Source organism: Rhipicephalus microplus, chromosome 3 (assembly GCF_043290135.1).
Source record: "Rhipicephalus microplus isolate Deutch F79 chromosome 3, USDA_Rmic, whole genome shotgun sequence".
Taxonomy (NCBI): Eukaryota; Metazoa; Arthropoda; class Arachnida; order Ixodida; family Ixodidae; genus Rhipicephalus; species Rhipicephalus microplus.
Genome location: NC_134702.1, coordinates 47906254 through 47923441, shown reverse-complemented (window position 1 = coordinate 47923441; position 17188 = coordinate 47906254). Strand labels below are relative to the sequence as shown.

The following is a 17188-nucleotide window of genomic DNA, read 5'->3' as shown; positions in this document are numbered from 1 at the left end:
TTATCGCGTGAACTTCCAACGTTTGCAGGAAGTATTCTTCCTTCTCGGTCATTTCTACATGTCGTATGTGTCGTACTTCTGACTGCGTTTCCATGCTTCGAGTGCTACACATGCTTGCAAAATGATTTCGACCGTTACATTTCTTGCAATATTTTCCCATTGCCGGACATCTTCGAAATCTGTGATGTTGCAAGCCGCTTTTCGGGCAGGGGGCGGTTTTTTCTTCTACCGTGTCAATGCTTTTTTCAGATTCAAAAGAAGTGCTGCCTCAGATATCAGTGACCTGTTCTTTACTCTGTTCTTTAGCACGGCAAATCTCAACTGTTTTGGCACAGGAGGGATTATCATGAATGAGTCTCTGCTGAAGTTCCTTGTCTCGTATCCCAAGGATTATTCTACTGCGTAGAAGCCTATCTTCAAGCTCCCCGAATTCGCACAGCGCTGCTAGAATCCTGAGCTCTGTGATCCAATCATTAAACGACTCGCCTTCTCGCTGGTTTCTGGAACCAAACCTGAACTCGTTGAAGGTGAGGTTTGCAACTGGTTTGTAGTGGTCTTCGAACTTCCGGGTTAGGACATTCAGATTTTTCTTGTCTTCCTCCTTCTCAAATTTAAAGGTTCGAAAAATCCGCCTTGCCTCTTCGCCGATGGTCATGAAGAATGTAGCGGCTTGAACATCTTGCGGCTGTGCCTTCAGATTCGTTGCTATTGCAAAAAGTTCAAACTCACTTTTCCAGATGTTCCAGTTATGGTAAACGTCGCCAGTGGTGTCGAGCGGCTTGGGGGGTGGTAGCAGTGTCGAACTCATGGTTGTGTCTGCAGTTCTGGGTGATTCGGACTTGTCTCGGGGGCTTAGGCGTGAGGGACGCTCGTCCCGTACTGTCTCCGTTAAGGCTGTGGTTACATAGAAAAGCTTGCTGCACGGCAGAAACTAACTGCCGTGCCCACTTCTGACACCATGTATGCCAGACGAGTAGCGGGGAACAAAAGCAGTTTATTCAGTAACGCAGCCGAGTATATAAGGAGGCTTGTGATAAGCGGATCGAGTGTTGCACATGCGCGTTGGTTGCCGTGCAAGTGTGACTTCCTTGCACTCTACTACAAGTGGTGCTTCCATGGTGGGTTTGTACTATATCATCATCCCTTTGCCTGCAGACAATGAATTTAAAGAAATGGCTTTTGACATGTGCATCAAAGCAGCTCACGGAAATCACATGCTTGCTTGTCACTAAATGTTAGTTTGCGTGCTTGCACAACACTTCATAATTTCCACTTTGGCTCCAACAACAACAAACAAGAGGCCAGCAAGCATTCATGTTTTTCAAACATTCATTAAAAATTTGTTTGACGAAGAAACAAACTTAGGCCTTGTTTTGCAATACGAGCTTACAAAACTTAAAGGAAGACTGACACGATTTCGAGGCACTCCTTAAGGTGTGTTTTTCGTTTCCATGGTTGGACTATCAACACTCTCTATACACTGGAGCTATACAGAACATGCATAAAATACTTTACTTTAATATTAAAGTTTTGTCGTCCTGCATCCGCAAGTGAGCCTCATTGCAATAGACACAATGTCACAAGTCGAGACAGTTCACTGGGTTTGCTAACTTTGCACCTTGCATGCAGACTAAATCACAGTGATCACTGTTGCTGTCGCCGGGCAAAAATTTACTTGTCGTTTATGTGAACCACATGCCACTGACAGCAAAAGACAGTTGCTGCTAGTATGTTCCGAGTGGCGGTCTTCCCATGACATCAGACTTGTGTTATACGTCGCTGCAAAACTTCCCCTTTGATACCAAAACTGAAAGTTCTCCATTAAAATGGTGGTATTGAAAATATATATCTAATGCATTCCCAAAGACTACAACACTCTTTATGAGATTATTGAAACCTGTGTTGTCATTTAGAACAATAGGCTGAACATATTGAAAATTCATGTCAGTGCTCTTTTAACATGCTGAATGATCTAATAATCCAAATGCAGTTAATGTCCCACTTCAATGAGTCCCACTTCAATGAGTCCCACTTCAATGACTTACATTTTTTTAGTGAAGCTTTTGGCATGACTTTTTAATTATTAGTATATCAAAGCTATTTTTCGTATTACAACGTGGCTTATGCATAATAATACAGTTTGATATGGTAAATGATTATTCCATTCCTTGCAAGTGCTGTGGCTGAGTTCATAAGTAAAAATGGCAGTCTGGATGAGCTGTTTATGCACTGTCCAAAAACATGTTGTGCTAGGTGATGCCAATGAGGTTGGTACTAGTCCATTTATCCCTCTGTGTCCTCTGGCATGAAACTTTCTTTATAAGTCTATTAAATGTGTCGAGTATGGCAACTTGACGGAATCGCCCTTTTCTTGTTTCTTGTTCAGGTGCTGTACACAAAATCGGAAACGGAGGACATGGTGGTACTCAATCCTAAATGGCTCTGTAGTTCTGTTATTGGAGAGCTGCTCTCCCAGGAACACCTTGAGAAGGCACGTGTGACTGGCTGCTACACCGTGGAAGATTTCCAGTTTGCCTTCCCAGACACAGATGCTATAGACCTCCTGCAGGTGTGTAGTTCCTTCCTTTTTTTCAAGCAAAACTTGTTACGACTCTCAGATTTCAGTGACAGTGCAGTTCGCAAAAAAGCTGGTGCCAGTGGCTGCGCAGAAACTTGGCCCTTGAAGGTGCACCGGTCATATGCATGCTTGTGCGAATTGTTTTCTAATATTTCATGCTCTCTTGATCGTAGGCCTGTCAGCAATCAGCTGTTTCTGATGTGGCAGTGTGATAATTTGTTGAGGTTGCTTGTCAATTCACACTGCCACATTTCACTGTTGCTTGGACATGGACGCATGCCAAAGAGCAGAGAATGTGGCATACTGTATTATTTATTATCAAGGGGCCCTGTAACACCTTCCTACATTATTGTAGAATGACCTCACTAATGTATTCCCTTAAAATAAATTTCCTCTAAAAATAATTTTGCAATGCTTATCAACCACAAGTGGAGCAATCACATGAGGGGGACGCAAGAGGAGAAGCTACTCAGGGAGAGGGGCGAAGAGTGGCTAGAGCCGATGTGCCGCCCAACGCCTACAACAGTGTGTGCCGTGATTCGGAGCATTTTCTGTTTTTTATTTCTTTGAGAATGTTGGCCGATACTTTGGATTCAGATGCGTGTGTCCAATTAGTTCACGTATGCAAAAGCAGCTTCCCTCTCGAATGGTAACATTAGGCAGAAGCCTGTCTGGTTAGGTAGGTAAACTGAGAAAAACTACTATTTCAACTCCAACCAAAGTACGGGAAAACATGTAAGAACCCAACACTTCAGATCTGACTCGTTTTCTTTCTCAGTGGCGACTATGGCAATGTTGCAGCGGCGTCTCAAAGCTGTGGCATATACAGTGAACGTCCCGAAACACAAATAATTTTCTTGGAACCATTCCGCCAGTGAATGCCCATGGACTATGCTCCGCAGAAAAACGTGGGGTCATTAACTGCCATGTGAGTGCCTTTAAGATGCTGCTGCAATGTCACCACAGTTCTCCTGAAGACGGAATCAAGGTAGTTTCGAAACGTCAGGTTCTTGCATGTTTTTATCTATTTTACTTTGGTTGGAGTCAAAACTGTTTTTCTCAGCTTCCCAATTGTTTTCGAACATACCTCATAATGGGCAGGGCCTGTAAGACATTCAGATCATAGAATTTTTGTTTCAATTCTCAGAAGATAATGTCATTCTATTAGCAAGTGCCTTGGCAGGAAAAGATTTTTTATGACTGCAACTAATCCTCTGATTTTTGTTAACGAGTCACTGGCCATATGTCCCAAGTAACATAAGTGTGGAACACCTTGGGGGCATGGCTTGTCATCCATCTATGGATATCATGTTGCATGGTCACGCTCACAGAGAAGTGATCAATACAAGCTGTAACAAGGCTGACAGTGCACAAAACAGAGGTAAATGAACTAACAGGGTCCAAAATAATACAATTGACTTAAATAACCCAGAATAAATTGCAATAACTAACTTAAAATTGATGAAAACATTTAGAAAACATGTGGCTGAATCAACCACAATGCATGAAAGGGAGACACTGGCTCAATGAGCGAGCAGCTGTGCCACCCTCTGAGCTTCGCTCGTTCTGCGTCGCTACATCTGACGGGGAAAACAAATTTACAGAGCTTGTTTTAGATGACTAGTATCACGACTACCGTAACAAGCAGGAAGTCCATGAAGTGCAGCAAAAAGTAGCACACATGTTGTACACTGAGATTGTGATTCTACCTTACCAGATTCTACTCGTGCCGGAAAAACCCTACATGCATGCTTACGTCATGCATTGTTGTCGTCGATGCTTTGGTACATGGCGCAGTGGAAACTCTACCAATGAGATCGCTGGATGCCTCTGCTACGCATTTTATCCCGTTTAACAGTGATAAAGCTACCATATAATTTTTCCCTTTACATTGATGAAAGAATGTACACTGACCAAATAAAAGTTGAAAAGAAGTGACTTTTCATCTTCTTTATGGAAGCCTTGCTCACAATGAGGCCAACGAACAAGATGTGCCTCCTATGTTGGTTTCATCTTGTGACAAAAGCATGACGCATAGGGCTAGGGAAAGTTTCCATACTTGCATTTATACTTGCATTCATCCAGTCACTGGTGTGCTAAGTCATAGATGCATGTCCCGCCTGTGCATTAGATGCCACTTTCTTTCTTTTCACATCATTGTGATGTTGGCTGTCTAAAGTTGCCGGTCTCCCCAATGTGAATGCTTCCGCAATCTCGGAAGAACTTGTACACAAAACCAGGAAAGGTTTCCTTCGGTAGCTTGTCTTTCCCACTTACAAGCGCATACCTTAACTTGTGTACAGGCATGTGGGCAACTTCAATGTCGTAGCTACACAGTTCGCGAGATGAGGTCTCACTTATCTGGCACACGTAAAGAACAGAAGCGAGTTTTTTTCGTCTGACACAGGCAGGCTGTAAACAAGCAGACAAAGAATGTTCCACCACGTTAATCAACACTCATTGGTAACAACACATTTAAAGGTCCTTCCAAACTCTATTTACATTCAACGGTCAGGCCTTTAGGATACGCAAATGCTACTGCATAGCCTAACAAGGAGACTACCATTGATCTTTCATGAGTTTGAGGATGGACAGACCTGAAGTTCAGGTAGCTGTCAGTATGTGCGCCTTTTCTGTGAACACTGAAACGTAGCGTTTCAATGTTCCTTTGAACCAGAGGTCCAAGTAGCCTTTCGTCAACATCCAATTCTACGGTTAACTGAGTGGAAATCACTTGATTGTTTAGTGAAAGCTTCTCTCCCCATTGTGACAACATCGTCTTGTATATGATCATGCCCAGGTGTTGGAGAACCTCAAGATGTGCACCAAGTGTGACAATGATGGTGACGTGGAGTACGAATTTCCATGCTACAATTTGGTTGAAACTCTGGAAGGCCTGTGGGACCCTTCGGATCCGCGTTACACCCAAGGCGTCTATTGTGGAGTGCACGTCGTTCCATTTGATGACTTTCCACACATTCTGGCCATAATTTTTACCCGGATACAGGTAAGACATGCATGCTCGATTGTTCTTCATTTTAATAGGCTCTCGTGAATTTCGAAGCAGAGTCGCATCTAATTGTGTATTATGCTCTGAAGCATTTGGCCCTAACGTGCTCAATGTGTTCAAAAAATGTTAGGGGAGAAAGCTTTACTCACACTTTTTTTTGCTATTAGAAATGATTGAAATATGTGGAAGTTACAGGGCAACTTATGAAAAGAACATCTCATCAGTAATCAGTGACAAATAAGTATCTTGCACATTCCTTCTTCATATGAGAAAAATCAGTCAGTGCAATTTTTACTGCCGACATCGAGTAGTGAGTTATACGTACACCTCTACCACTCATTTATTCTGATATTATCACTTTAATACTAATGAGTTTTATTTTTAAAAGACATAGCTGCGTGCATTGAAAAGTAAAGGCATCAAAGTGCCCCCCCCCCCCAAAAAAAAAGATATAAATTTTGTATCTTCTGCAAGGTCTCTAAACTCTGCTTCTTGAAATTTATGTGCACTGCCATAACTGATACTTAAAACATTTCATTCTGTAACTTGAATCTGTGGCCAAAACTATTAAAAAAGAAATGCCATGAATTTGTTATTTGAAAGATAAACTGTACAGAAGTATGTACAAATAGAACAAACCAGGCCTATAGACAGCACAGTTTCCAAGCAATGATACCTGCCAATAGCGATGAAAACTAACATAGTGGACTTAAAACATAATGTGTCACAAGTGCATGAAAAGTACAGTTAAACTCCTTTATAAGAGGCATGCTCTTGCAGCAATTCTTGTCTCTTAAATGAGATGTCTCTCATAAGCAGGATACTTCGTATGCATTTTCTTGTTAACCTGTATTTTACTATATGCAAACTTGTGTCTCTTATGCCCATCCGTCTCTTATAAAGGAATTTGGCTGTATTATGATGCACAGATAATCATGCGTTACTTGTGTCTGGTACCAGGTGCAAGCATATAATATTTCAGAGATAGATTGTGTTCTGAGGCACTTATCGGAATGTCAACCATTTGTGTGCAGGTTCAGCTGCGACGGGCATCCATGGAACATGCAGATTCTGATAATGATCTGTACCAGTGGCTGGGGGGCAGCAAATTTTGCAGTGGAGCCCTGGAAGGAATGCTCACACTAGTTGACGATGACAGTGCTTTAGAAGTGAAGGTGCGTGGTCCACGTGGTTCATCTTCAAGCTGGTAAGTAAAGCCATCATATACTTAACCGATTAGTCCAAGAATAAAGTTGACTAACAGAGGATGGTTCTGTTACTTAGATAGGTTTACCCTAAGCCTGTTTGCTGTAATATAGCTGAGCATGTACATAATTAACCCAGATATGTTGAATTCTCTGGGTCAGTCACTTCTAATGCCTCCCTCCGCATAAATCCCAGATGAAAGTACAATGCTTTATACCTGATCACAGCTGTCATAATCATATTGCAGCTGCTGCAAGCAACAGGTGAATCATTGCACAGCCACAACCACCTTTGCTGCCCTATCGTCGCCTTTCAAGTGACAGCACACCAGACCAAATGCTATAATTATTTGCATGTGAAATGTTAGGGAACACTACAATTATAGTGCACATAGGCATGCAAAAAGGCAAGTCTAATGGCATTTTTTTTCTTTCAGAAGCACCTGTAGTAAGGATAAAAATGATAATACTTAATAAATATGTAAAAAGCTGGAAACTCTCAAACCGGATGTTTTTCAAACTTATCTACACTCTTCATATCAAATGCTTTTGCCTAGCTCAATTGCTCTCTCCATAAAATAGTCAGCAATACGCATTTAGTTGCATCATCATAAAGTATGTTGGCATAGTTTAAAACTCAGGCTAGAGTTGGCTGAGACACATTGTATACCATCTGCGTCCAATATGTAAAATGTTGATGGGCCTCACTGTACTTCTCCAAAATTGCCTCTTAAAACTGGAGTGTACTATAACTTCTTGCGTCATCACAAATGTGGGTACCGATGAGGCGGCACTGTACTGACAAGTGTTATCAACAGGACATTAAACCTGAAGGGTAGTGAGTATATGGAAGAAAAACGAGCAGGACATCATGTCTCAAAAGATGAATGGCTCACTCAGGAAGGATTTTATTTGGGCTCCATATTGTCACATCTGCTTTAGTATGTTTTACCGCAACATAACAAGTAATACGTTAAAGCATACTAATGGTGGAGAGAAGTACTAACCATCGCACAGTGAAGCAAACCACCTGGGTCTATTCTCTCTCGAAAGGCTTTTGTAGTGTCGTCTGCAGGGGCATGTCCTTCAGTGCGTGTTAATTATCGTGCATGATGGTTTTGGTATTGACTAATTTATGACAGTTAAAGCACTGCTGACTGAAAGATGCATCCTCTGGCTCTCAAAAATGAAGGTGAAGAAAATAGATCCTAATTGTTACAAACTACAGCTGTCATACTGAAGGTAGCACAGAAGTAGGATACGTTTCTTTATTGACTGCAATTGAAGCAGTGCACTATTAATCAGATGAACAAAACCAGAGGGTTTGATAATTATGTGCACATATTATGGGTTGTATAAAGCAAGAGCTGTATGACATCGCGTGTTTCTTGGCCAAACAGTTTCTACTTCCTGGAGGACCTGCTGATGGTGGTCGACGATGTGCTGGGCGAAGTGTGCCCCGGTGCGCAATTCGAGCGACACCTACTGAGCGCCGCCGACCTGCGGCACCACGCTCAGACACCGGCTCGCTATGCGGCTCGCCTTGTCATGCGCGCCATGCTCAATGATGGTGGCCTGCACGCCCAAGTTCTGCATCCTCAGACCGGCATGCCCGAATCTACGTGTGACCTGCTCTGCTGCCGTGACGTGGCTTCAGCCGCGTCACTTGTCTGCGGTCCGGACACGCACGCGTCGCAACTTTCTCTGCTGACGCGCCAGAGGCTGGGCGCCGCGCTCGATCCACCCGAAAAGCTGGGACGGGACTGGTGCCTCCTAGCGGTGCAACTCGGCATGACCGAGCGCCTTCCCGAGCTGGACCCCGAGTCCAAAGAGTCCGGCGTGCTGGCGACCTCTGGCAAAAGCCCCATCGCAAGGGTGCTCGGAGAGTGGACTCTGGTGATGGACAGTACCATAGGGCACCTCGCGCGCGCCCTCGAGGAGTTGGGAAGGGGTGACGCAGCGGACATTGTGCTGGGGACGTCGCCGCTCGTCAAGGTAGCGGTTGCCGCATCGCCGGCGTCACCGGTGTCGCCGATGGTAGGCAGGCATGATGACGCCAGGGTGGCAGCGGCCGTTTCCGCGGCATCGAGTTCGAACATTTCTCGCTAGTGCCTATAGTTGTACTTCTCTTCTTCCTTCGTTTTGTTTCTTGTTTTGGCATGCAATGTGTGCGACGCATTTCTTTGTACATAATATATGTGCTCGGAGAAGATCATGACGGCAGCAATTTCCGCAGTGCCGGTTTCAAACATTTCTCGTTGGTGCTTATATACTTCTTTTTTTATTCGTGGAAAAGATGCGACACGTTTTTTTTTTTAACACGAGTGTGCTTGTGCGACCATGTCGACTATGTTATAACTACGTTTTTGTTCTACATGTTGTGGCTGTACAAAAATTTTTGAGTGACTTTTGCAGCAAGAACAAATCAAAAAGTGAACTTGTGAGGAGTGACTCTTGGTGAATGTTATGGTAAACATAAGGTCATACCTTTACCAGAAACATTCCAGCGTAAAGAACAAATTACCTTAATATAGACTACCACTGTTTGCAAGAGCAAATTGCATGCAACACAGTGCACCAGTATGACTGCTACAATGCGGTGCGCAGTTAGCTGATTGTTTTTAGTGGTTGCTTCTCAGAGCTGCTTTCTACACTTGCTCAATGTTTTGTGAAAGTAATTGATTGCAAGTTGTTATACATGGTTATGTTTGTGATAGTCTGTGACTATATTTCAGACCTTTCTTTTTGGTCCTATTGTGTAATCTCGAAGAGCTCTTTCACTCACTGCTTCTGTAGACTTAGCTAAAGAGATTGTACTTCGAGGCTGGGCTGTATCAATATTAGATCAGTCCTGGCTTCTTGAAGTACTTGCTTTCTGTAGCTCAAAAATCAAATGTTTTTAATAATATTTTTTTCTATAAATTAATTGCTTTTCTTTCAGTTTGACACAGTACAGATTGTTGTTACTATGATGCTACAAAGTGTGCAAATTTGTACATAAAGCTATTATGTAATGCAAATGCTACTAATCTAATAGTTTTAATAGTGATGATCAAGCTACACCTCATAACACAAGCCAATTGAAACAAAGTGTTTTCGCTCATGTAGTTTAAAACCTCAGGCCAAATGGGATGCTTCTTTCCTAACACATGGAGTACATTTGCATAGATAACAGTGTTTATTGAACTCTTGTAAGCTTTCCATGGACAGTTTATATTGTTACGACATACTGTTGTGAAGATCTTGCTTGCTGTGATTGCTTGCTTTCTGCGATCTTGCTTGCTTTCTGTGAGCTCAGAAATGCATAAATTTTCAGTTTTCACAGAAACACATAAGAAATGCCAAATATGGGGCCTTTATTTGCAGAGTTGCTTGCTTTTTGAAACTTGATACAGTACTGCTACTTAATTTGTTTTGGTGAAAATATGCGCTTTATCACAGAAGTGCAATCAACCAGTGTGGGCTAATTACTGTGCTACATCTTGACAGACGATTGAAGCTATTGCATAGGTAGCACAATAATGCATTCGCTTCTTTCATTTCCGTTAGCTTTTGGTTTGCATCTGACCAGTGTGCATGTCGTAAACAGAAAGAAGATACTTGCCTGATCTAGATGAACTCAGATCAAATCATGTAAGGATGTACTTTGCCAAACATGTGTTTATGCATGATTTGGTTGGTATACATAGCGTTAGAGTGTACAGTGATTTGCAGTATTTTTTGTTATCTGAATGATTTAGATGGCATCTGCATTATCCATAGTGCAAGGATGGGTGTTGTGCGAAAAAGGGAAGTTCAAGTTTCTGTCAGGACAGTCCGCTTGTCCTTCCCATACAACGCACTGCAATTTGTTTATTATACTGGTATTCATGTCAGCTTTATTTGTTTGTTATCAATGCTTTATTCATGCTGTTATATCAGTTCTTCGAGAATTCGATGCAGAAACTGGGGCTAATGATCGTAAAAGCATTATAAGGAACATCCACAAAATAACTTGTGCATTTATAAGAATAGCGGTATCGTGTCCTAATGTCAACTCAAAAATATCTATCACAGCTGTAAGAAAAGTGAGAAATTCATATTTCGTTACGCAGTTAATTATCTATGAACTTGAGTTAGATATCCTAGTGTGTTCCAACTTGGAGTTCACGTCACAAGAAAGCATGCATGTTCTTAGGCCTTATCCTACCTGGGTGGCTTATGAAATGCCTAATCATTTGTAAGCTCTTCAGCATTTATCACTGACTACATTCAGTACAGTGTCTGAAAAGTGCCAAGTATGTAAATCTCTTTTTTATCAAGATGACTTATTGGAAGCATGTGGTGTGCCCACCATTTGTGCCCTCGTATAATAGCTAGAATTTTTAGTATCTTTGATAGTAACAATTTTTTATGCGCATCCGCAGTATGTTCTTGCTTGTAGGGAACGTGGGCGATTTTTCGCTTGGGATGAAAATCGATGATTATGGAACTTTGGCCGTCCAGTGTTGCCATTTATTGACTGCACATAAGAAAAGATTGTTGTGAGCGTGATATTGAATACTGAAATGCGCATTGGTCCATGTGCGGCGAGGTCGGTTGTTATTCTGCCAAAAGGAACAGTGCAATCTCTTTTGAGTAGAACTACAGCGTGTCTGATTTGGTGCTACTCATGCATCGTTGATTTTTGTTGCTTCTTTTTTTTTCTACTGGTGACAATAAACTTGTCATTCAAGAACCAATAAACGACTTGTGATGGTTACGAAAGGCTAAGAAAAAGAATGTAAGAGGGCAGTATAACCAAGCCTGTATAAAGTTAAGAAAATATTTAGGGTTCTCTAACAGCCCACATTTGTCCATGTTTTGAATGGTGCTGTTTTGTGAATGTGTGTGGGGGTGTATGTACACACACACACACTCTGCATTGCTGCGTAAAGCCTGCTTTGCTGTTGGACAAGATCTAGGTGACGCTTTGCGACGCTGATGGTTACACCTGAAACGGCATAGTTCTTTCATTCTCCTGACCAAAAATATTTTGCAGTAATTGTAGTCTGTCTACGACAGTTATGAACTTGGCCATGGCTTTTCAGACATGAAATTGTCCTGATGCAACTTTACATGTTAGTTTGCAATTGAGTAAGGCCAATTTCGTAGCAAATGTTCAGTGAATCAAGGAAGAGATGCTTCATGCGTTGTTAAGGCACTTTTAAGTCTGTATGCTTCTCTGCACAAAGCGTGCTTTGCTGTTAAACAGACAAGTTCAAGGTGAATCTTTGCTACGTTGACGGCAAGTAGCTTAAAAAAATTAAGAGTCATTGATTGTGTGTGTGTGTGTGTGTGCGTGCACATTCACACACTTTGCTTTGCTGTGTAAAGCGTGCTTTGGTGTTGCACAAGTTCAAGGTGAAGCTTTGCGACGTTGACGGAAAGCAGGTTAAATAATATGAAAAGACACCGATTGTGAATGTGTGTGTGTGTGTGTGTACACACACCCTGCCTTGCTGTGTAAAGCGTGCTTTGCTGTTGGAAAAGCTCTAGGTGACGCTTTGCGACGCTGACGGAAAGTAGAAAAAATAATATAAAAATACTTTGCTTGTGAGTGTGTGACACAAGCACACACCTACACACACGCTGTTTTGTTGCGTAAAGTGGGCTTTGCTGTTAAATAGACAAATCATTCACTCATGTCCGTCCATGCGCCCGTCTGCGTGACCGTCCGAGCCTCCATCCGCCTGTCCGTGCATGAGTCTGTTCGTGCGTCCGGATGTCCATCCGTGCGTCCGTCCCTGCGTTTGTCCATGCACCTGCCCCTGTGTCCCTCCATGCGTCCATCCGTCCGTGCAGCCATCCGTGCGTCCGTCCATGCATCTGTCTGTGTGTCCGTTCGTCCATCTAGTCAACAGTCCAAGTAACACCCTCTCGCATCTTTTCATGATATATTCCGCATATAGAAGCACCGCCATCCAGCGGACATTGCAAGAACTAAACGAGAGGTGGCACACGCACACTTTCTTACGGCTTGCGCTTCGTGTCTACTTCCCACCTTCAACCACCTTGAGTTCATGGTATATACTAGTTCACTGTATTCATGGCACTGCGGCACAACGCTGGCTAAACCTTTCTAAAACCAAGGAGGTTACGCCCAGCGAGTATAACGTAGCAACCCTTTCTTGTCAGATATTGCTCAATGTACATGTCAATGGCTGCTAATGGTGAATGAGAGACAGGAGGATTCGGCTTTTAGTTAACGCGCGCGCTGCGAATTTTTTATATTTCAACAACGCACAGGAGAAACCTCCCACCGGCCCCACCTTGCAGGTCAAAACGTAAGACTGGTTACGCACTACGACAAGGGACGAACGGGTGCCGCTTTAAGAAGCTTCGCCCCTAAAATAAAACTGCACTTGCAAACACAGTAGAACGGTGACCTTACACGTCAGCTCTGAGGAGTTTAAAGATCAAGTAAGGCGTTCTTTTTTCATGTCAATGTAATGGAAATCAAAGTGGCGGCACTGAATCCCGGCTGCGGTGGCTGCATTTTCGATGGAGGCGAAAATGTTTAGCGCCCATGGTACGATGGCTAGAATTGGTGTTCGTCTTACATGGGCGTGAAAACGTTTGCAGCACTTGTTCGGGCTCACTACATTTAATTTTAGCCAAAATGATTTTTTTTATATGGCCAGATTTTTCTGTATATCTTTATCCACGTTATATTGTGCACAAACCCGAGTACTTCTACATACGTTTTTAGCTTTTGGCCCCACAATAAACAAATCACAGCATATATATCCATGGAGTGAATGATGATGAGTGGGGCGAATCACCCGTCCGTCCGTCCGTCCGTCCGTGCATGCATCCGATCGCGTTCGAGAATGCAGACGGCGCGTGGGTAACACCGTCGAGACGCGAGCCAAGGAAGCCGAGCGTCTTCAACGCGCCCGCCACTCTGCTTCGTCCATGCCCTCTCTCTCTAAGTGGTTCTAAGTGAGAAAGGAAGAGAAAAGTGAGCCCCGTAACTGTCTGCTTCAGTGAGGGACACCTCAACAGTAGCTCACAAGGGATGGGGGTGAGGAGGGATTAAAAGGGTAGGTATAAAGGTATAGAGAAAGAGGCGTGAGGTAGTAAAGCGTGAGAGCGACGACATATCGAGGGGATAGGAGAGATAGGAAAGAAGGAAACACGGTCACAGGAGTCCGAGGACGGGGCACCACTTGCGAGAGCTCTTGTCGGCGTCAGTATATGGCGTAGAGCAAGTCCAGTCGGTCAGAGCTACGCTGTCGTCGAAGGCCGTCGGCGTCAGGAGATGACGTAGGGCGAGCCCAGTCGGCCAGAGCTACGCTGAAGCCGGAGATCGCGAGGGCACAACCGGTCGGCACGGAATCCAGCGAGCGAGACCGTCCATGCCCCACCAACGACCCGCCTCGTACGGTGGTGACTATCCAGGAGACTGAGAGAGGTACTCGTTCTCCGCGTACCTAGGCACAGCCCGCGCAGCAGCCACTCGAAGAGTAGGAGTACAGCCGCATCTAAAATACCCTCTCTCAACTGCTGTTTATATGTTCTTCTATGAGACAGCGCCTTCTATTATACTGTTCGGGAAATAGAGCCTTTTTTCTTTCTCGTTCCTTCTTCTCTTGGTTACGCATGACGCATGACAAGGTTAGCCTAAGAGGAGTTTCGCCCCTAAAAAGATAGCTCTGCCGGCCTTCGGGATAGCAAGCTTCAAACTGCAAATCTATCAGCACGCCAGGGCACGGAAAATTGACACCTTTTTCGTGCGTGTTTCTTACCCCGAATCGCAATGCCTGACACGAAATGCGCTGCATGAGTTTTCTTAATATCGTAGATGCCATTCCTCTGAATGCTCACTAACACAAAGTACTCGTAAAGCTACGTGAAACGCCGACAAAAATGACAAGCTCCCGTTGCGGCGGCCTACACTGTCGTTTCACCTTTGTTAGCTGGCAGCGCCTCTGAGTGTCACGCCATGTTTTGGCCTAGTGGAGATATAGCGCACGGTGGCGCTTCCGGGCGAGGAAAACACGGCTTGCTTTTCATCCCCCCCCCCCCCCCCCCATTCGAGCCACGCTACCCTTGTATACTTGGACTGAAGTGCATGTTAAAGGGCCACGGTTGGTCGACATTTCCAGAGCCCTCCACTACCGCATCTCATATTCATATCGTGGTTTTGGGACGTCAAACCCCAGATATTATTATTATTATTATTATTATTATTATTATTATTATTATTATTATTATTATTATTATTATTATTATTATTATTATTATTATTATTATTATTATTATTATTATGCAACGAAGATCTTACGATCCTGTGACCCTTGTTTCATGAATGTTGTTATGAATGGGTAGTGTTTCTCCGCAAGTTTGAAAACAGTTTTGAGTAAAAAAAAAAAGTACTGAAGTGAAACGAACCCCTGATCGCGCCCCGCCGTGGTGGTCTAGTGGCTAAGGTACTCGGCTGCTGACCCGCAGGTCGCGGGTTCGTATCCCGGCTGCGGCGGCTGCATTTCCGATGGAGGCGGAAATGTTGTAGGCCCGTGTGCTCAGATTTGGGTGCACGGTAAAGAACCCCAGGTAGTCGAAATTTCCGGAGCCCTCCACTACGGCGTCTCTCATATTCATATGGTGGTTTTGGGACGTTAAACCCCCCATATCAATCAACACCTGACCGAGCTGTCGATCAACTCCTTCGTGCAACGCAATGGATGACATGTACATGCGTTTGGAAGGTGCGCATGACATCAAGTGACGCGACAAGCTTTGATTTGTAACCGATCAGACACGCAAGCAATGGGAAGACGTTTCATAGATGTGGCTATATATGTGAACGATAAAGCCCTCCCTTGCCATTACATGTGTGTGAATGCGCACGCCACGGAAATTTCGTCCGGCGTAGGCTTCCCCGAATGAAGTAACGAGACTCGGTGCTTGTCCCGTCTTTCGCGCCCGTGTTGCTTTTACTGATAGCTCGTGAGTGATATCACGTACTACGACATGAATTCTACAGTCACGTCAGGGCAGCTCATTCACTGCTGAGGCTACCCAGATTAAATGTGATAAAGGCGCGAAGTAAAGTTATCGGCCTTTGCGTCAGAATATATGTATTGCTAACATTCCCATGACGCCGTGAACTGCGCTTCTTAGCGTGCTGATTTTACAAAACCACTGACCCCTTCAGCGGCGCCATGCAGCAGAAGCCGCGTACTGAAGAGCACAGCGAACAGCTTTGACGAAGCAGTATGCTACCGCCGACTACCCGACCAGCTATATGGCTGGCTTTTGTGTTAATTCGTTATGTCAGCGAAATTCGAATACGGCCAGGACACCTGCTCTGACGACTACCGTGGTGATAACTGAAGCGCTGGTCTTGCGTTGTAGTGGTGCACACTGTTGAGGCGATGGTATAGTGCCGATGACGGTCACATGGAAATGTCGGAGATGGTAAGGTGAGTGTCTATTTTTTCAACTCTCGTACAGTTGCATGTTGAATGAAAATAAATTCTGGCATTATGAGTGTCAAAACAGTGTCACGTATACGAGGCATGCCGTGAGGTGGAACAGAGTATTAATTTTTGACTACTTGCTTTGCCGCGGTGGTCTAGTGGATAAGGTACTCGGCTGCTGACCCGCCGGTCGCGGGATCGAATCCCGGCTGCGGCGGCTGCATTTCCGATGCAGGCGGAAATGTTGTAGGCTCGTGTGCTCAGATTTGGGTGCACGTTAAAGAACCCCAGGTGGTCGACATTTCCGGAGCCCTCCACTACGGCGTCTCTCATAATCATATGGTGGTTTTGGGACATTAAAGCCCACATATCAATCAATTTGTGATTACTTGGAGTTCTTTTACGTGCACTTGCATCTAAGTGTACGGCTGTTCTTGTGTTTCTCCCCCCCCCCCCCCATAAAATTGTGGCAGGAAATTGAACCCACGTCCTCGAATTCAACAGTGCAACACGTTAGCCACGAAGCTAACACGCCTATGCGACTCATACAGCCGAGGTCACAGGCAAATTTTGAGCGCAGCCGTGAATACTGGCAGTTTTCGTGAGAGATCTGCTCCTATAGCGAACTCCGTAAAACTTGGCGCGAATAAGATATGTAACGTGGCCCCGACAAACAGTCCTGCAGGGGCACAGAAAGGAGAGCCATTTAAGCGAGACTTTCATAACTCCACAGGTTTATCAAACGGCACGCGGAACACCCGAAGTTGGCGAAAGTATATACTATTGGCGCCAAATTAGGGTTCCTCGATGCGCGACGGGGGCGCGCGCATCTAGGAACCATACGCACCCTACGTCAAGTAAAACGCGAGCGCCACTGATGGGCCTACACATCGGGTTTGGCAGCTCCGCGCTGTCCCCCTATATTTTACCTCGTCACATTGTTCTGCTA

General features: G+C 44.3%; 1 protein-coding gene across 4 annotated transcripts in view; it reads left to right on the top strand.

Annotated features, from left to right (window-relative positions):
* LOC119175350 (death-associated protein kinase 1-like) overlaps positions 1 to 11518 on the top strand; it is a 180763-nt gene extending 169245 nt beyond the window's left edge. For all 4 annotated transcript variants that reach the window (XM_075889439.1, XM_037426387.2, XM_075889438.1 and 1 more), the window contains 4 exons: positions 2387 to 2569; positions 5379 to 5585; positions 6623 to 6795; positions 8194 to 11518. In XM_075889439.1, the coding sequence (XP_075745554.1) occupies positions 2387 to 2569; positions 5379 to 5585; positions 6623 to 6795; positions 8194 to 8902 (1272 nt within the window). In that variant the 3' untranslated portion in view covers positions 8903 to 11518. The remainder of the gene's footprint in view (positions 1 to 2386; positions 2570 to 5378; positions 5586 to 6622; positions 6796 to 8193) is intronic.
* The last annotated feature ends 5670 nt before the right edge of the window (positions 11519 to 17188 follow it).